At 39.5% G+C, this 20,462-nt stretch overlaps 1 protein-coding gene across 1 annotated transcript in view; it reads left to right on the top strand.

Annotated features, from left to right (window-relative positions):
- TMEM135 (transmembrane protein 135) overlaps positions 1–20,462 on the top strand; it is a 420,640-nt gene that overhangs the window by 142,534 nt on the left and 257,644 nt on the right. The window contains exon 4 of the mRNA XM_075592564.1: positions 17,410–17,443. Coding sequence (XP_075448679.1) covers positions 17,410–17,443 — 34 coding nt within the window. The remainder of the gene's footprint in view (positions 1–17,409; positions 17,444–20,462) is intronic.

Raw genomic sequence — 20,462 nt, 5'->3', positions numbered from 1 at the left:
TGATGTTAACCAATCTCCTTTGGTGTTGTGTGGCTTCTTATTGCAGATTTGCTGATGGTAACTCAAGCAATGTGAATAGACGGAAAAAAACTAAAGCATGAAGGAGTTAATTGAAAATAAAAAAGCCTTTGATCAGTTTGGCCAAAATGGGGGGGAAAAAAAGTGTAAGATTATGTTTGGTTGTCTTGCATAAATGGAATGCTTTAAAAGAGAGTCGAATCTACTCAGATAAGGATTTCCTTGGGTGTGGACACTTCTAAAAACAACAGACTCGCTGTGCAAACACAGGAGAAGAAAAGTTTTAGCACACAGAGATTCCCATTAAAGATCCTCTTTGCCACAAAGAGGTTGAAATGCAATCATTTGCCTTTGTGAAAAATAATGAGCGGCTGGGGGGCACACATTTATTTCATTGAAAACAACAGCTCTCTGTCAAAGGCATAAATACAAATCAAGGTTTACATTCTCTACCAATCGCCTGAAAATCCAGAATCTCAACTTTTTTTTTTCTGTGCAGTCTTTTTGATATTTATGTAATCAGACATATCTCAGAGCTTCATTGTTTCAATCTTAACCGCTCCAGATCCTGGAATGGCCTGGAAGGCTTCTATCACACTAAGATGATTAAAGTAGCGTTCTCATTAACATTTAAATAAACCCTGTTTTAATCTAACTGTATCCTTGATCAGTTCCCATGTGTTCATCATTCATGCCATACATCTTTTAAAATATATTTTTCAAGTTTAGGCTGGAAATGCAAATATTGTAAACGGAAGTTTAGGGCAATTTCTCTTTTCTGTACGATCTCTCCATTTATAGCACAATATCTTACATTACATAGTCACCAGGATCGAGCAATCAAGATTGAAAAAGGTGGGGCAAAGACACAAGGAGAGTCCAATAATTAATTAATTTAAAAAATGATTTTCCCATTAAAAAAGTAAAATAACTACCATTAGTTCACTTACATGAAATTTCACAAAGCCTCCCTAAGCCAGATGGTCAGAAAGCACATCGCACAGCAGATGCTAATACCAATTATAGACTATGGGGACATAGTATTTTGTACAACACCCCAAACTCACCTTGGCAAACTAGACTCCCTCTACAACGCAATATGCAGCTTTGTCCTACAATGTAACTACAACACACATCACTGCGAATTGCTTAAATAATTGATTAGCTATCACTTGAGTCTTTCTGGGCAAACTACCAGCCTATCTGAACAAGCTCCTCACCACTACCACAAACAGCACTTATCATCTGACTCCAAAAGACTGTTCGTGGTCCCAAGGTTCAAAAATAATCCGGACGCTCCTCATTCTCCCTACCAGAGACTCTCAAAACTGTCCCCAGTCTAAATTCTTTCAACACTAAAGCTGTCTCACATTTTCATTTGGTCTGTAACGGTTGCATACGCCTATAACATATATTATCTATAACTGTTCATGAAATTTCTTTAAATAAAATGTATAACCTCTGTTGATTTAATGTAACCGTGTACTATTATAATAACTGTGCCCAGGATATACTTATGTAGCGCACTTTCCCCCACCCCCTGGGAGATGTGTGGCTACGGTATACGTGTGGTGCTATAACTGTGGCGTACAGGAGAGCTGAGTCTCCACTACTGGGAACCTAGGGTATACCTGAATGATGCTCTGTAGCGCCCCCAGCTGTACGGGATTCTAGTGTGTGGAATTCCCCCATTACAGGACACATAAAGAATACACACTTGGTAAAGCAGAACAGTTTTACTTTATGCAGCTAATATAGTTACAGCCTACCCACCAGGCCTCGCACGGCCGTACCTCCCAATACTCCGCCCCCTCTCAATGGAGTCGTGTCCCCTAAAGTACCATGGGGCCCTTGGGCACCCAACCAACCCGGTGTCCAGAAGGTCAATCCCCCCACCCAATGTTTAAAAGTGAGTTGGTGAACTTTGTTGGGTACCTGCTGGGTGTGTCCACACCCGGTCGTGCAGATTCTGTATCTTGATGATGGGATCCATGGATCCGTTGCCGTAACCCACGAAGCCTCCGCCTCTACGTTGGGTGGTGTCCCGCCTGGACGGTGTCACCGTGAAGAGTGTCCTTTGCTGGAGGTAGTGATCTGGTCCCAGACCACTGGATGCCAGGATACAGTGTGTCCTGGCTGTGTCCTTCACTTTTATGCTACAGGGGTAGTGTTCCTATCTATAGGCCTGTCCCTGCCGCAACCACAAGCTGAGGGGAGTCTGGGCCTAGCTGGGGCCTAATAGGGGTTATCTGGCCTAGTGCAGGTGCCACAGACACCTGCACACATAACCTACCGCTTCCTTGTCCCAGCTCCGACTGGCATGGTTGCAAACACGTGAAAAGTATCTATCTGGGTGCAGGAGATTGCTGCAGCCCGATAGGCTGGCTCGTGCCATGTGATCACAGCCACTGAGGCTTTTGGGTGTTGTAGTCTCTTGTGGAGCCTATTCTAACTTATGGCCACTCTGCGCGCCTATACTGCGCATGCGCGGCATCTTGCCCATGCGCGATTGCAACCACGATGGAGCCGCCGGAGCCTCCGGCGATCCGCTTGCCGCTCTACCCCCCCACCCCCCCGCAGTGCCGTCCACAACTTGCCTGGATGCGCACACTCAACCTGAGGTAAGGGGGCCCAGGGGAACCTAGCTACACTTAAAAACGAGAGGTAACTCAATGTATTGCTTAAGTAATAATCCCCTCAGAACAGGGCATTACTGGCCAATAATGGAAGAGTTGAAGGCCCAAGGCAAAGCCGAGGGACTTTAACCCAGCCATGGCATTATTGGACAGTAATGTCCTGTTTTGAGGGGATAATTCCTACTGTAATATAGGCAAAATTTATGCTTATTTAAAAAATTTTTTTTAAATGTTCATAAAAAAGATAAGATACTTTTTTTTAGTCATTGATTTTTATCAGCATGATCGTCTACATTCTTTTACTGCACGTGTTTATTAAAAGGAAATTGTACATACACACAGCCCCACCTCTTTATACAAACACACACTGCAGCCCCACTACACATACTGTACACCCACAGAAGGCACCCCCCTCTACACGCACAGACGACTCTGCAGCTCTCCTCCACACTCTACAGTCACAAAACACACACTGAAGACACACACACAGAGCAGCCCCGCTTTGCACCCACAAACAAACACTGCAGCCCCCTGTAAACCCACAAAACTGCAGACACACACACACAAAAACACACTCTGCAGCCTTCCTCCACCCTGTACACCTACTGAAGACACACACACTGCAGCCCCCTCTAAACTGCACACAGACAGACAGACACACACACACACACACAACAGACTGCTGCCCCGTCTACATCCTCAAAACACACACCACCAGCCCCCCCCCCCTCTTCACCCACTGCAGCCCCACTGTGAACACACACACTACAGACACACACACCAACAAAACAGACTCTGCTGCCCACCTCTAGACCCACAAAACACACAGCAGACACACAAACCTTTCTCCTCAGTGATCTCCTGAGCGGAGCTCTCTGCAGGTAGGGTGGGGGAGGAGTCTGGTGACAGCGTCTCCACCTTAGCGGGATCCAAACTATGTTGGATAACCCCGTCACAGGACAATATAAGAAATACACACGTGGTATAAGATAACAGTTTACTGAATGAGTAATAACAATACCAGTCTCGCCAACTAGGAAACGCACAGCCATATCCTCCAACACACTGTCCTCACCTGATACACAGTCCCCAAAGTACAGAGGGGCTCTTGGGCACCCAATCACTCTGGTCTCCCCAAGTAGTAACCCAACCAATTTGTGAGACAGCGTTGCCCCACTAGAACTGAATATGGTAGTTGGTGCACTTGGTGAGGTGAGGTACCTGCTAGGTGACCCCACACCCGGTAGCACCGACTGACGAGGGTTTCGCTGATCCAGCAACGTTGTCCACGATGGCGTCCGTGTCCATGTGGGGTGGTATTCGGTTGGAGTGTCCCACACTGAAGAGAGTCTCTGTCTTTCGGTGGTGGTCTGGTCCCAGACCACTGCCCGCAACTATTGCACGGCGTTCTGGTGTCCCTAACACTAGTGAGGCTAAGTGGGGCAGTGTCCCTGTCTAAGGGCCTGTCCCTGTAGCAGCCACAAACTATACAGGGGAGTCGGGGGCTAGCTGGGGCCTAAGGGAGTCTCTGGCCTAGTGCAGGGACCACTGACACGCTGCGCACGCACACCCTACCCTTCTTCTGTCCCAGCTTTGACTGGCGTGCTCTCAGCGCGCGCACAATGTAACAATATCATGGAGCAGGGGATTGCTGCAGCCCAATTGGCTAATCTGATCTCCCCTTCACAGGAGCTTGCGTAGCCTACTCAAACTTGACTCTACGCGTTTCGCTTTAAAAAAGCTTCCACAGGAGTCAAGTTCGAGTAGGCTACGCAAGCTCCTGTGACCGTTCCGCACCCACGGCTCCCGAAAGCGGGTCCATCCGTATCTGGAAGTGATGCGGACGACCACCGGAAGTGACGTGATGGCGTGCAGCGGTCGAAGAGATCAGAGGGATCGAGCCACCTTTAATTTTTATGTGTCCATGCCATATTGTACCAATGTGAGTGCAATATTTTTCGTCAAATATATCAAATTTATGAACATACAATGTTGCACTAAGTGTGATCTTCTGTTTCCAACCGAGGAACATTACGCTGACCACCTGAGCTGAAAACCATTTTTGTGTTTCCACTGCTGTTTATCCACCGGGAAAGTATGAGTCCCCATTTCTGTTTTTTTTCAAGATGTCTTTTATCTAAGAATTCTACACTATATATCTCTATATATATATATTTTTCACATATGGTGACGTCTGCGCTCCCCACAGCCGCCACTGGAAATCTACCTAAGGAGAATCGGACCGTCTCTTCAGAGGGTTGTAGCTACGATTGTATACCACCAATATTTATTACAAACACATTTGCACTTTTATTATAATATAAGTAAACACATTATTATTATTTAATATTTATTATCACGTTTTTTTCACTTCATAAAGGAGCGCCTTAATCACACATTTTTTGTACTAGTCACTACTGAATGGATAATGCCTGGAATTTTAACCAATCAGAGAGCAGGGATTTCAATAATGCCCGGAATTTACCAGCTTTAGCCTATAATTACCGGGAAACATTTTATAAATAAATTAAACTCAACAGACTTTACAGTAGGTCACTGTTGATGCAGCTTTCCGCACTGCATTTGGACATGTTGTTACATGAGGTAGAACAAAAGCCCATGCCATGAAGCCAAAGCTTTAGTAAAATGTATTTTGTCATGTGTCACACTAGAAAAACAGCAGACTTCTGTGTTTCAGAGATTTACAGTGACAGTATATTTACAGGAGCAGCAGTTGGAACGGGTTCAGAACAAAACAACTCTAACTTGATAGGACGTATTTTCTTGTGCTGTTCGTATAATCCAGGGGTCTCAAACTCAGTTCCCAAGGGCCACCAACACATATACTAAGATGTACCAAATGTTATTGCAATGAGTACATTGATACCAGATGTGTATACGACAGGGATGAAAAAATCCTGGGCGCCTAAAGTTTTGCCCCCGGCACGTACGTTGCAACGCAGTAACAGGGCAGTTGTCAGTCACTGCTGCGACCGGAAACAGCACAACCTATCCAGGTTTGCTAGCGTACTCCCCGAGATCAAGGTGGGAGGGGTTAAGAATTGAGCGCAGGTGGGAGTGAGGCGCAAAGGGTGTGGGAGGGGGGTGGGGGGGAAGTGGATTTGTGACAGTGTGTCTTACGCGAATGTTCTAGTGCAGAACTTCAATAAGTTTAGAATAACAATAACAATGAAATAACCCACTCCTACACAAAATAACATGCTATAATCAGAAATATGGCTTGACGAAGGTAACCACCAAAATCAAACTGGGGAATGGCCCATATTGGTTTAGTAACTTGCTAATAATAACATCCCCATGATCTTTGCAAGTGGTGAAATTGGTGCCATTCCTAATTTTCTGCAATGGGGTGGTGAACGCTCCATGATCACCGATCGGACATCGTTGGTGGTTCGGAAATAGAGTAGGGACCCTCCAGGCCTTAAATAAAATTAAATGGTTAAATCAAGCATACTTTACAGGCCAACTCTCGGGGAAATATGCAACATGCAAATACTGCAAGACAATAAGTGGACAAATAGGGGTTTACAGCCATGTTTAAAAAAGTGCATGTTCATACACAAGGCAAGATGTTATAACCCTCCTGATGCTGCTCCGTCTCAGGGTCCAATCTCTGCCCCTGACAATACAGTTTACAAAATTAGTGAGCAAGGAAAACATTTGAAAAATTACAAAATATACATGCATGCAAAAACTGCCCTTTCAAGGTATAAATATGCAGTCCCTCTGCCAGCAAAATATAAAGTTTTATAAAAAAGAAAGATAGAAACTTTTTCACATTTACCATTTTCCGTTTTGTTACCCTCTGACCTACAGCTGTATCCTCCAGAAGAGAGATCTGGGCCAAGTTCCTCTGTTAGTAAAATATCTGCAGGGACTCATACAGTAATGGGAAAAAAGAATGTGCTGCAAACACAGATTTTCTTTCCTTTTTCATGCAAGCAGAACAATGTACATTGACGTTGTCTAACAATTAAGTCAATGTTAAACTTTTTTGCTCCAGGCCTTTTCAACACAGAATGGCATTAGACACTTGTGTTCACTATGGGTAAGAACTGACCTCTAAATATCCAAGGCCTGAAGACCTACTTCTGGCTGTGTGTGATCTATGGTATGCTGCTCCCTGTGCATAGGATACAATATATCTCTGACAATCTTAATCAAATCTACCAAAGGTAGGTATACAAAAAAAAGTGTCACACTAAGTCTAGTAACAAATATATATATAATACTGCAATACTAGCACCTCAGCCCCACCTCTTCGGTTCTTTTTAATTGATTTTATTTATTTTTTTGTCTTGCATATGTGGTTTTCCGAACAGCTTTATTTTAAAGTACTTAATAAAGATTATGTTTTAACGAGGGTGTTTTCTCTAAGTGCCACAATATAGGGATTCTTTCTTTCCTCTATCTGTCAAACTTTTAAAAGGTCATCAATAATATGTCAGCCTTCTAGCCATCAATAATCATCTAATATCAAAAATGTTGACACTACTCTGATAAATCACATTGACATTCAAACGCATTGAATTAATACTTTGTGGGGTGTGCTACTTCCCTATTAGCATAAGTGCAACCCTAACTACTATCATGAAGCTCAACCTGGGAGAACCCCTATAGCTCCACCCCCTCCCAATAGTGCTTACAATTCTCAATTTGTCCCAGTATCTGTAGAGATCACACAGGTGCTCCTAACATTAAAACTAAAAAAGCCAATGTGGTCCTGACCTACTGCAATCAAAGTTCCTAGCACTCAACTATTATAATACCACTTGCCTCCCTAAACAACTCAATTTTATCTTCAGGCCATGTCCCGCAGAACTGCAAAACTGACACAGTTGTCCCAATATTCAAAAGTGGGGACAAAAACATTGTCTCCAACTACAGACCAACCTCTCTTCTCCCAAGACTATCCAAAGTCATGGAACAATGTGTCCACTCCCAATTAAGAGATTTATTATACCAACACAAATGTCCTTAGTCAAACTCCAATCTGGTTTTCACCCAAAACACTCCACAGTAACTACTGTCTTAAAAGTTTGCAATTAGATCGAATGTGGATGCAATAGTCCTTGATTTTACAAAGGCTTGTGATACTGTTGATCATGTTATCCAGTGCTCTGGAATAGGTAAACACTCTTTAAACTGGTATCACTCTATCGGGTAGCTCCCAATATGTGTCTGATTTGAATTTCCCAAAACAAACTTTTTTTTAAACACTGTAGCACCACTCTAGCTAGTTTGAAATATCTGACTATATGGCTTGACTCCCATTTAACATCTAGGTTGCATATTGATACACTGACATTCAAAACCTATGCCAAACTAGGTGTACTTTATATGAATAAACCCTCCCTAAACCCACTGGTCAGCAAGCGCATTGCACAACAGATGTGAATGATAGATTATGGGGACATAGTATATGGTACAGCACCCCAAACTCACCTTAGCAAACTAACTGCCCTCTACTTCTTAATATGCAATTTTGTCCTACAATGTAACTATAACACACGTAACTATGAAATGATCCAACAACTAGATTGGCTATCCCTTGAGTCCAGGCGCCAAGTACATTTTTCCTGTCTTGCCTTCAAATACTTTCTGGAGAAGCTATCCATTTATCTGAACAAGCTCCTCACCCGTACCACATGCAGCACTTATCATCTGAGATTTGACTCCAAAGGATTGTTCAAGGTCCCAAAGTTCAACAAAGAATCCAGTCTCTTCACTTTCTGTTACTGTGCACCTCATGAGTGTAACAACCTACCTACCACAAGCTCTCAAAGCCACCTCTAGTTTAAGTTCTTTCAAGACTTCGGCTGTCTCACATTTGAATCTTGTCTGTAACTGTTACATATGACCACAACATATATAAACTCTTAATTGTCCACGAAATGCCTGACAATATAATGTATAATGTCTGTTCATTTAATGTAACCTTGTATTGTCATTATAACTCAGTGCCCAGGACATACTTGAAAATGAGAGGTAACAATGTATGGTTTCCTAGTAAAGTATTTTACAAACAAATAAGTCCTACAGACCAATAGTTAGGAGTGTCTATGGTGCTGTCTGTATTTTACATAAATGAAAATAGTGTTAATACTACACAAACATCCACACTACATGATCATTGTGGAGACTTCTAAATCATAAATAAAAGCAATATAAAAAGACAGATGTTGTGTGCCATATTTAGCAGAATCTGACCGTATCCTACTTGAACCCTAGCTGGATTATGTTTTGTGACTAGACAACCGTTTCATATGTAAACAACAGATTTTCTCATGTTTGTTCATTCTTGGGTCATTTCTAAAATCTGGTATGGTTGTTGTTCCAAAGAATTCGGTGGACACTCTCTATCAAAGCAAAACATACCAGGAAAAATAAAATGAGGAAATATATTGAATTCACACAACTTAAACAGTAGCTTTTATATAAAGACAATGTGGGTGCAGACAAAATGTTCCTCCACACGCTACAATCACCTTTTCAATGTTTTTTTGGGGGTTAAATGACTGCTGAATACATGAGTTATTTACTGTATAAATCATCTGTGATTTTATCTTTTTCTAGTACTGTTGTGTTTTTATTACAGACATCCTTTTTTTTCCTTTACTGACATGGCACTTAGTATTAGTCTTGTATAAGCCTATCCAAAACATGTTTTAAAATATCAGTGATTGTTATGAGACCTTATTTACAAGGAGCTCAGAAAATAAATGCTTTCGTCATTTCAAGATATAATTAACCTAAACATAGGCCTATCTAGTACAGCCTAATTAAATAAATACAGATGAAATGTATCTGCAATTCAACTGTCTGTAATCACACATACCTGTGTGAGTAAGACTACTATACTTCTTTTTTTGTTGTTGTTGTAAAAGTGTCCCTTTGTATTGTCTTCTTGATGCTATTATCAGTTCATATCATCATTGATTTGACTAATGGTAAACTTCTGTCAAAATCATGGTCTCCGTGACAGCGGATACATAAGCTTAGGCCTCGGGCATGGTCAGCGCTTAGGCGCTGACCCGTGCTGAGGCGTGCTGCTGCTCGGCAGTGAGCCCCTGCAGCCGCATTGAGAGCGGCTTTAGCAGGGGCTCGCGCACGCTTCCGCACGCTTGCGGAAGCGTGCGTCTTAACAAATGTTAAGTTTCAGAGCTCGCCGGAGCGCAGGGCCGGTCACATGAGCGGTTCGCCCTATGAGGGCGAACCAGTCCGTGACGTCACTGGCCCGCCCCCCAAACACGCCCACGGACGGCGCACGCTCTAAGCCTAAGGCCAGGGAAATCACTGTTTTCCCTGAGCCTCAGCGTGCCTCCGCACGAGCGAAGTGTCTATGGACTAAGCCTTAAGAGTGTTTTCTCGTGGACAAAAGGCAAATCCTTTGAGGCTCTTTAATGGAATTTCAAAATAGGACTCTTGGGCTAGATAGACTTTAAAGCAGAAATCCCGGCTGTTCAATATTGTTAGACCCATTTTTGTAATTACAGGATGGAAACAAAGGGGTCCCCGAAACGGTCCTGCATTATTTTCAGCTCTGGGAATGGCTCCGTTATCCTGCGATACTTACTGGTGAAGATACTGGCATTTCACTCCTCACCAGTGGAAACATAATGACATTTAAATTATACAGGTCCCGCGAGCCAATAGGAAGTAGCAGTGGCATATGTTGCAGCTTCCTATTGGACGGACATTTAAAACACAGCAACAATACAGTAAGTAAAGCACCTTTACCAGTAAGTAACTCGGCAACCATTGGGGTCCACGGATCTGAAACCAACATAATTCAGGACCAGGGATTTCAAAATGACAGGTTTGCTGCTTTAATACTTACAGTGCAAAGATCGGAATACATTATTGTAATTTCTAATTAGGAATTTCTCTTCCTCTTCTATTTTTTTGTGGAATAAATAAAAACACACAAGATAGAGTAGAATCATTAAAGTGTCTTGAGAAATGTAGAAACAAATGAAAGAATTGGTGTTTCCCACTTCCTCTGATTATATTATTATATTACTGGTCAGTGGGGAAATACTGGTGGGACTGGCCCTGACATCATGGGGTATCCTTGTGATATCACTTGAACCTTTCCTAGCTGGGTACAGGAGGCGAAGGTCTCAAAAGGAAGGAGGACAGCCATGAGCAGTGTCGGCAGTCTGCCTCCCAAATCTGATTAAAGTGCAACTCTGTAATAACAATATCATATATGTATGTAGTTTAGCGCAGATTGCTTTTAAGAAAACTGAGCATTCTCTCATATGGAGTTTGAATGACCAACACAGGGTAGACAAATAGAATGGCACTTTGAGTGTATGCTCTTTGGAACAGGGCCTCCTTTTACTAATCTCTACTTGTATGTATGAAGCTCTTATTCCCATTATATTTCTTATTATTATGTCACATGTATAACTGCTGTAAAGCGCTACAGTATGTACATGCATGGTGCTTTACAAATAAATACTGTGTGTGTGTGTATATATATATATATATATATATATATATATATATATATATATATATATATATATATATATATATAAAAACAAAAAAGTGTGGCGCCAAAAAATAAAAATATAATAGTGATATAATAAATTAAATATGACTATAGTTAATGAATAAAAAGTTGTGTAAAGTGAATGATGTATGAAAGGGTTAATATCTCAATTACACTAATGTGACCTTAGTGCATATTGATACAACACAACCAATAAAAGTGTACAAAACAGTGCATGAACGTGCTCAAAAAAGAGAAAAAGAAAGACACAAAAATCAAAAAACTCCAACCAGTCCTTCCATAATTAGTCCATGATGATAGGATGTCTGATGTTGAAAGGGGTCTTTAGGCTGCTCTCACACAGGGTAAACCAACTCCACAGATATCTACAGACAAAAAAAGAGAGAGAGCGCACGCCCCATAGCATAATACTGCATAAAATTTATTAAAACAAGGAAGGGGATGGGAAATGGGGGGGGGTAGGAATCGCACTCACAGGATGCAAATGGTTAAAAGGCAATTTGTGATTATATCACCACCATCCGGTTCTGGATACTGCAACACGTCTCCGTGGACTCCTTCAGGGCTGCCAGACACGATCACCAGGGACCAGATGTTAAAGGCTCCGTTCGCTGTCTGTATAGAGTCCAAAACTCCAGCTCACACTTCCAATGGCCGCCGATCGTATTCCCGCGCTTGGTGTAGGCTGCTGCGCGTGCGCGGCGTCGTCGTGATGACGTAATCGCGCTCTCAGTACCCTAACGCGTTTCGTCACCTGACCGGTAACTTTCTCAAAGGGCTGATGTAGAAAGTAATCAAGTCCTGCCCTTAAATAACCAGTCCGTTGCCAGGCAACCCGTGATCGGGTGATTAATACAACCTGTGGTGGTATTAAATGAAGCTAATACATAACATATATGCTAATTATATAGAGGACTAGTTTTCTAAGGGCTGATAGGGACTAATGCACTTCAGGAATGAGCATAACATAATTACAAATGTGCAATTACAACACAATAATATACAATAATGAACAATAATATGGGAACAGAAAGGATATCATGACATTATTTTTTAACACTAACAATAAAATTCAAACATTTTGACACCATATATATTCATCAATCATTGTACTGCAATGTATATTTCCAAACATTATTCTCAAACTATATTTGATGGTTTCCCATTAGGAAAATCCACAAGATAAATGTTTCACAAGATGTATTCAAAATTTATTTTTCACACTCTCCATAGGTGTGAATAACTATACCATACATTGCACTACATGATCAACATATAAAAGCAAGATTACATTAATTAAAACAATAAATTCAGATCTAACTGATCTACATCATAAACAGAACAAAATTACCCATATATTCCAATTCCATATCCATATATACATAGAGAAGGATTTAAGACCCATAGTCTATATAAGGCATGAATGTATATAGAGAAAAAATTGATGTATATTAAAAAGTGATATATTCCCTTTTGGGTTAATAGATTATATCTGTATATCCCTTACATATCTCTGTATACTAAAAATACAAACATATTATATTTGTTCCTTAGTATTCAATTTATTACACTTAGTGCCTCAAATACTATAGGATATAGAAATTGGATTAACTTATTTCCACAGAGACAGGGAAAGAATGACCTTTAATAGTCACAATTAAACCCCTGTAAAAATACAATAGGTTAATAGAGAGCTGAAGAGAGGGAGGACAAGGTTTGGATATTAATAATTGTGGACTAAATTTATGTATAGTGCATGTATTTTTTCATCATCCTTCATTTTTTCTCAATACCCATCTATTCATTCTTATCTTTTTATTCACTTCCTATAATATTTGAAGAGGCGTTTAAAATTATTTTCCCCCATTCTTCATTTCATTTTCATATTTATATTTTCTATTTTTAATTTAGTTTTCCCAACTAAAATATAAATTTTATATATATTTGTTTATATAGAAAATTCTTTATAGTAGGAGTTCCTATGCACTATACATAAATTTAGTCCACAATTATTAATATCCAAACCTTGTCCTCCCTCTCTTCAGCTCTCTATTAACCTATTGTATTTTTACAGGGGTTTAATTGTGACTATTAAAGGTCATTCTTTCCCTGTCTCTGTGGAAATAAGTTAATCCAATTTCTATATCCTATAGTATTTGAGGCACTAAGTGTAATAAATTGAATACTAAGGAACAAATATAATATGTTTGTATTTTTAGTATACAGAGATATGTAAGGGATATACAGATATAATCTATTAACCCAAAAGGGAATATATCACTTTTTAATATACATCAATTTTTTCTCTATATACATTCATGCCTTATATAGACTATGGGTCTTAAATCCTTCTCTATGTATATATGGATATGGAATTGGAATATATGGGTAATTTTGTTCTGTTTATGATGTAGATCAGTTAGATCTGAATTTATTGTTTTAATTAATGTAATCTTGCTTTTATATGTTGATCATGTAGTGCAATGTATGGTATAGTTATTCACACCTATGGAGAGTGTGAAAAATAAATTTTGAATACATCTTGTGAAACATTTATCTTGTGGATTTTCCTAATGGGAAACCATCAAATATAGTTTGAGAATAATGTTTGGAAATATACATTGCAGTACAATGATTGATGAATATATATGGTGTCAAAATGTTTGAATTTTATTGTTAGTGTTAAAAAATAATGTCATGATATCCTTTCTGTTCCCATATTATTGTTCATTATTGTATATTATTGTGTTGTAATTGCACATTTGTAATTATTTTATGCTCATTCCTGAAGTGCATTAGTCCCTATCAGCCCTTAGAAAACTAGTCCTCTATATAATTAGCATATATGTTATGTATTAGCTTCATTTAATACCACCACAGGTTGTATTAATCACCCGATCACGGGTTGCCTGGCAACGGACTGGTTATTTAAGGGCAGGACTTGATTACTTTCTACATCAGCCCTTTGAGAAAGTTACCGGTCAGGTGACGAAACGCGTTAGGGTACTGAGAGCGCGATTACGTCATCACGACGACGCCGCGCACGCGCAGCAGCCTACACCAAGCGCGGGAATACGATCGGCGGCCATTGGAAGTGTGAGCTGGAGTTTTGGACTCTATACAGACAGCGAACGGAGCCTTTAACATCTGGTCCCTGGTGATCGTGTCTGGCAGCCCTGAAGGAGTCCACGGAGACGTGTTGCAGTATCCAGAACCGGATGGTGGTGATATAATCACAAATTGCCTTTTAACCATTTGCATCCTGTGAGTGCGATTCCTACCCCCCCCCCCCCCATTTCCCATCCCCTTCCTTGTTTTAATAAATGTTATGCAGTATTATGCTATGGGGCGTGCGCTCTCTCTCTTTTTTTGTCTCTATATATATATATATATATACATACACACACACACACATACATACATACATTATTATATTTTATATTATTAACATTATATTATTTTTTTTAGCTTTATTTGCATTTATTTCAGGTTTTTTGATACCAGAATTTTTAATACATGGTTTTACAGTTTGTTGAAAATAATGTATACTTATACAAATCATAAGCACTTTGTTACATTTTATAGTGGTAAGTGTGTGCATCTAATGCAGGGGTGGCCAACTCCAGTCCTCAAGGGCTACCAACAGGTCAAAGCTTTCAGGCTATCCCTGTTTTAGCACAGGTGGCTCAATCACTGGCTCATTCCTTGACTGAGCCACAGATTGAGCCACCTGTGCTGAAGCAGGGATAGCCTGATAACCTGACCTGTTGGTAGCCCTTGAGAACTGGCGTTGGCCACCTCTGATCTAATGCATGCCAGTGAGCTAAAGTTAAGAGGCTTGCCCGAAAGCTGGTTTCTGCTTAACAATACCAAACCATGTTTTTTTAATGTTTTTACTGTTGCTTGATCTTTTTTAGTAGACCGCTTACCAAAATATAATTGATAAGTGATATTGTTGTGATAAATCCTTATTGTTACTAGTTGATGTTCCTGCAGCTTGTAATTCTCTTTGACAGCTGACATATTTAGCTTATCCAAATAATTTTCTCATGGCTATTTGGTGAAACCCATGGGACTATATAATGAAATCTTGAAAGGATCCAGGAACAGATATACAGTAATGATGGGATTACATTGTTGTAATCTCTTCCAGCTAAATAGAATCCAACTTGTTGGTCACATTTTTTTCACAGCATAATGGACAGATTATTTTACAAAGTGGATGCTGCGAAAAGACTATGATGTACATTGTCTGTTGACGATATAAATAGTGCAACGTTTTATTAGCTAGATGTGGTTATTTTAGAGGCTGTAATACCTATTATTCCACTAACATTTAAATAAATGGTATGTGTCCTTTGAATTGCAAAACCAACTGAGTGAGTGAAGACAAAGATTTTATTCATGGCATGACATTTCAAATCCATCTGTAGCCTTTATACATTTTCAGTCACCAGGAATTTAACATACACTAAACAGCTAAGCAAAATGAAACAAAACAGTGTTATAACTTATTAAAAACTTTTATGACAATTGCACAGGGGTCTGCAACTCTTTATTGTTGTATGAGTACTGGGTGTGAAATGAAATTAGGATAAAAATAAGTGCGTTCTCCATTGAGCCTGTCCCTCTTTCTACCTTATGTTTCTAACCTTCTTTCTGTGTGTGCGTCTCTCTCTCTACATGGTTCCCCATTTCACTTTTACCTCTCACCCCCCCATCACCCCCCTATCCTGCATTACACTCCTATGGCCCAGCATTGCCGCAGTCTACTGATTATGTGGCATTTCCCATAGTGCTTTTCTGTTCCGGGTACTGGCAGAGCCCAATTATTATTTTTTAAAGCGCGACTTGAGTGCAGAAGTAGCACAGGGATTTCTCCATGCTTAATTTCCTCTACACTGTATTAATCATTTATAGAGTTAGGAGGGGTTCTAAGAGGGTTGCAAATCTATAACTCTTTGGGTATGACGTTTTCTTTATTTCATTATATTGAAATTGATTTCACGATCAAGTTGGGCTTTCTTTATTTTCAGCTGTTCAATAAATGAAGTCACATTTGAAGACTCTCTAGGGAATAGCAGCAGCATGTGTTGCTTTATTTTGCCTCCTTAGTAGTCCAAGTTGCCAGACAGTTATGATCAACCTATAATAGCTGGTCGCTCAGGCTTCAAAGGGGTTAATGTTTGCACATGTGGCACATGGATGTTATGCTTTTTGTGTTTTATTTGTAAGGTGCTTTTGTTGTATGTTAAACCCTTTGGCGGTTTAAGACATTCTTTTGCATTTCATTGGTAACCTCAGGCATCAAAGAGGTGAAATGATTTTCTGCCATAGGATTGTGTAAGAAATCCTATTACATAACCCTATAGTACAAAAATGTGCAATCTCCCACCCCTCCACAATTTGTGTTGCCAGCACTGTTTAATACAGAGTTAACACAATTTTTGTGTATGCAAAGGAGATTGATATTGCTGCAGTTTATGAATAAATAATTTTTGGTGAATACGGTGCTCATGCTAAATATTATTTCAGTGATGCTGTTACGTAATGACGATACATTTGACTGCAATTATATCGGCCTTTGGGGAATCTTGTTCAAGAGACTATATTGAAATAAACAGTGGATTCTGGGAGAATAAATTAAATCCATTAAGACTCCCTTAAGGCCTTAAAATTAAAATTGGTTATACATCATCAAATGCGCATTTAAAAAATAAAATAAAAATTGTAGACAATTCGGATCATAATTCAAAAGTGCCTATTGTTTACTGTACATGACATATTTCGTTAACTGTTGCTTTTGAGTGGGCTATGCACCTTTGACTCATATTGCCAATAGATGTACAGTCAACTGTGAATAAATGTTGCCTGTTTTAAATCACTGCAATCTTCAGGTGTTATCAGTATTCACCTTAGGTAGCTGAGTAATATCTTCTGCTTTCAGAATGACAGAACAGTGGGGCATTTGCATTAGGGAGAAATTGGTGCAATGTTGGGGTAAAAGATCTGCACCATATGTATGAAATAACATTAAAAAAACATGGGGTGTTTTATTTGATCTGGTGCTGTTTGTTTTAACTGCACCACTTTTGGATTAATACATAGTGCCATAGATTTGCGCTGCCAATTATCAGTGAAAGAAATGTGCTAAATTCATATTGAGAAATATTTCAACTTTTTTTGATTTGTATTATTTTTTTTTTTTTACAGGAGAGGTTTGTTGACAATTTACATGGCCAACTTGGTAAGTAACCCCTAACAATACACATGTATAAAGTGTCTTCATCTTTAAGTAGAATGTGTTTGCAGAATATTATCCCAATATATTTTTTTCAAACCTAATGCCTTATGATTTAACAAATGCAAACCCAGTGAAATAATGAATGAGATTACCTAATCTACTATTCAATCCAGATCAAGGTTTTTACAACTTGTGGTACACATACTGTACCACTAGTATACAGTATAAAGTCCTATAATACTGTGGTACTCGACAATCCTGTTGTTTCTAAACTACATCAGAGTAGAGGACAATTTTAAGGAGTAATCCAAGCCATTTTTTCGTTTGTTTTTTTCCCCTTCATTTTCACACGTTTCAAGCAGGGGGTCTCCGGAACTGAAGCCCATTAATTTCAGATCCAGGGACCTCCTGCTTCCGCAGATACTTATCTCCGAAGGGGATGGTGGTATCTCAGCAGTGTCACGGCTCCCTATTGGCCCGGAAGATTTGAAAAGCAACCATATAGTGAACCCTGGAGTGGCTACCGGCACCCACTACAGAGGTAAAAATCTCTGGAAGCAGGGGGTACCCAGAGCTGAAATGTATGGGGTACAGCTCCAGAGACCCCCTGCTTCAATCCTGTATTTAAAAATAAATAAATAAATAAGAAAATGCTTTATATTGTTTCTTTAATTTTCATAAATTTACTATAACTGAGGAGAAAATAGAGATGCGTGATATGATGTAGATATATAAACTTTGACATCCCTTTAAAAAATATGGTGGCACTGGTTTTGTTATTTTTTTGATATTGGCATGGAACACAGTACATTTAGGAACTATCGCTAAACAGTTATATATAGCTATACATTATATATAAAGCTTAACTTGAATAAATGGTTTGCCCATGCATAAAAGTTATGTGCTCTTCCTTGTACCACCATTATCTTATTTATGTTTAGAGGTTGTAGTGTATTGGCACCTTAGACATCTATTAAATTGCTGGCACTCCTTCAAATTAGCCGTGTTGTATTTGTACGCATGTCAGTAGAGATGGGCACTTACATCCACATCAGAGGCAGAGCTATCAGTCACCGTTCTGCTTTCTGAAGTCACGGCCCATAATGCCTTGTAGGGTGCAACTCCTGAGAGCAGAGTGGGGACTAAATGGGCAGGTTCTCTACTTCCAATGGGGATACATGCACATGGATTTACAGTACCTGTGCTGGATTCTCTCACGTAATATGCTGTACATATATATTCAAGGATTGACAATCTTCTAATACCTTCCAAAAATTCATAAAAATGTAAAAAAAAAAAAAAAAAAACTGTTAGGTTGCCCTATTCCCTCAGCCATTCAATTCCTCACTACATATTTATCAGAATACGTCAATCATTTTTTACAAACATTAATACTTTCTTTTGATTCGTATCTGAGAGATTTCCATACTGTACAAATTATACAAATACTTAACAATATAACATAGAGAGAGGGCTATACATGGGTCACGTGAGATGTTCAATCGTTATATACTTTTATATCCCGTGAGATAAGTATGGCAGGCATTGAATATTTAAAAAAAAAAAAAAAAACGCATACTTTTTTTACATTTGAGAAAAAAAAATTACATACAGAAATGCGTAACGGGAACAAAATGTACTCCATCCTATGCCAACCTCTACATGGGATTTTGGGAGGAATCTAACATTTGGGAAAACAATCCCTTCTGTGACAATATCATACTTTAGAAATGCTATATAGATGATGTTCTCATCATTTGGAAAGGCGAGATAAATATTTTAGATTCCCTTAGGCCTAGTATCAACAAGTGAAATACACACAGAAAAGGTGTGTGTAGGTGTGTGTGTGTGTGTCTGTGCCTGTGTCCGTCCGTCCGTGTGTGTCCGTGTGTGTCCGTGTGTCCGTGTGTGTCCGTCTGTCCGTGTGTGTCCGTCTGTCCGTGTGTGTCCGTCTGTCCGTCCGTCCGTGTCCGTCCGTCCGTCCGTCCGTGTCCGTCCGTCCGTGTCCGTCCGTCCATGTCCCTATGTATGTCCCTTTAACACAGCAAAGACATTTAAGCAAAAGAAAACCTACTCCACTTTGGTGGAGGGGGATATGTACACATGTAGTCCAGCTCTCTCTAACTGGGGGGCTAGCTAAGCTAATTAGCAGCCCCAAATATATATATATATATATAGCTCAACCCCGTTATAACGCAGTCTGAGCATGGCTCCCGAATTTTAAACCTCCATTTTGGAGCGCAAGAACCTTACCGGCATCACTCTCCTCACTTCATAGAAGCTTTACTCTCTGCAGCCGTCCACGTGCTCTCCAGCTTTTTGCAGTCTTTTTTTTTTAAACATTCAATCAAACGCTTTATTGACTAACGGACACACACAAATTGAACATTAGTACATTTTGTATTAGACACATGCAGGGATTGAACTCAGGACCTTCCACTGCCAATGCCATACCTCTTACCTCTACACCATAAGCTGGGTGTGACAAAAGAAGAGTGTACTCTGATGGTGTAGGGGTGTACACTGTGGTGTAGGGGTAAGGTTTGCTTAACCAGCATATGAAATGTCCTGGGTTCTATTCCTGTATGATATGGTATAATTAAAAATTTAAATTATTATTTTATTTTTATTATATTGTATAATTTATAAATGAATAATAAAGAATAATTTTATTTATTTATTTATTTATAAAATATTTTACCAGGAAGTAATACATTGAGAGTTACCTCTCGTTTTCAAGTATGTCCTGGGCACAGAGTAAAACAAATAATACATGGTTACAAATACAGTTACATAAATGAACAAGGTATACATTTATATACAAGACATTGCATGCACAGTTAAAGAAAATATATATTATGAGCGTATGAAACAGTTACAGACCAGATTAAAGTGTGAGACAGCCTTAGATTTATTAATAAATAATAATAATATATAATAATAATAATAATGCCGGAGAGATGCAAAATTGAGTTTTAAAAATATTAAAAAGACTGCACATGAAAGCTGCAGAGAGGAGAGA

The sequence above is a fragment of the Ascaphus truei genome, chromosome 3 (assembly GCF_040206685.1).
Source record: "Ascaphus truei isolate aAscTru1 chromosome 3, aAscTru1.hap1, whole genome shotgun sequence".
Taxonomy (NCBI): Eukaryota; Metazoa; Chordata; class Amphibia; order Anura; family Ascaphidae; genus Ascaphus; species Ascaphus truei.
The sequence above is the reverse complement of the archived record's forward strand: the minus strand, read 5'-3'. Positions and strand labels throughout refer to the sequence as shown.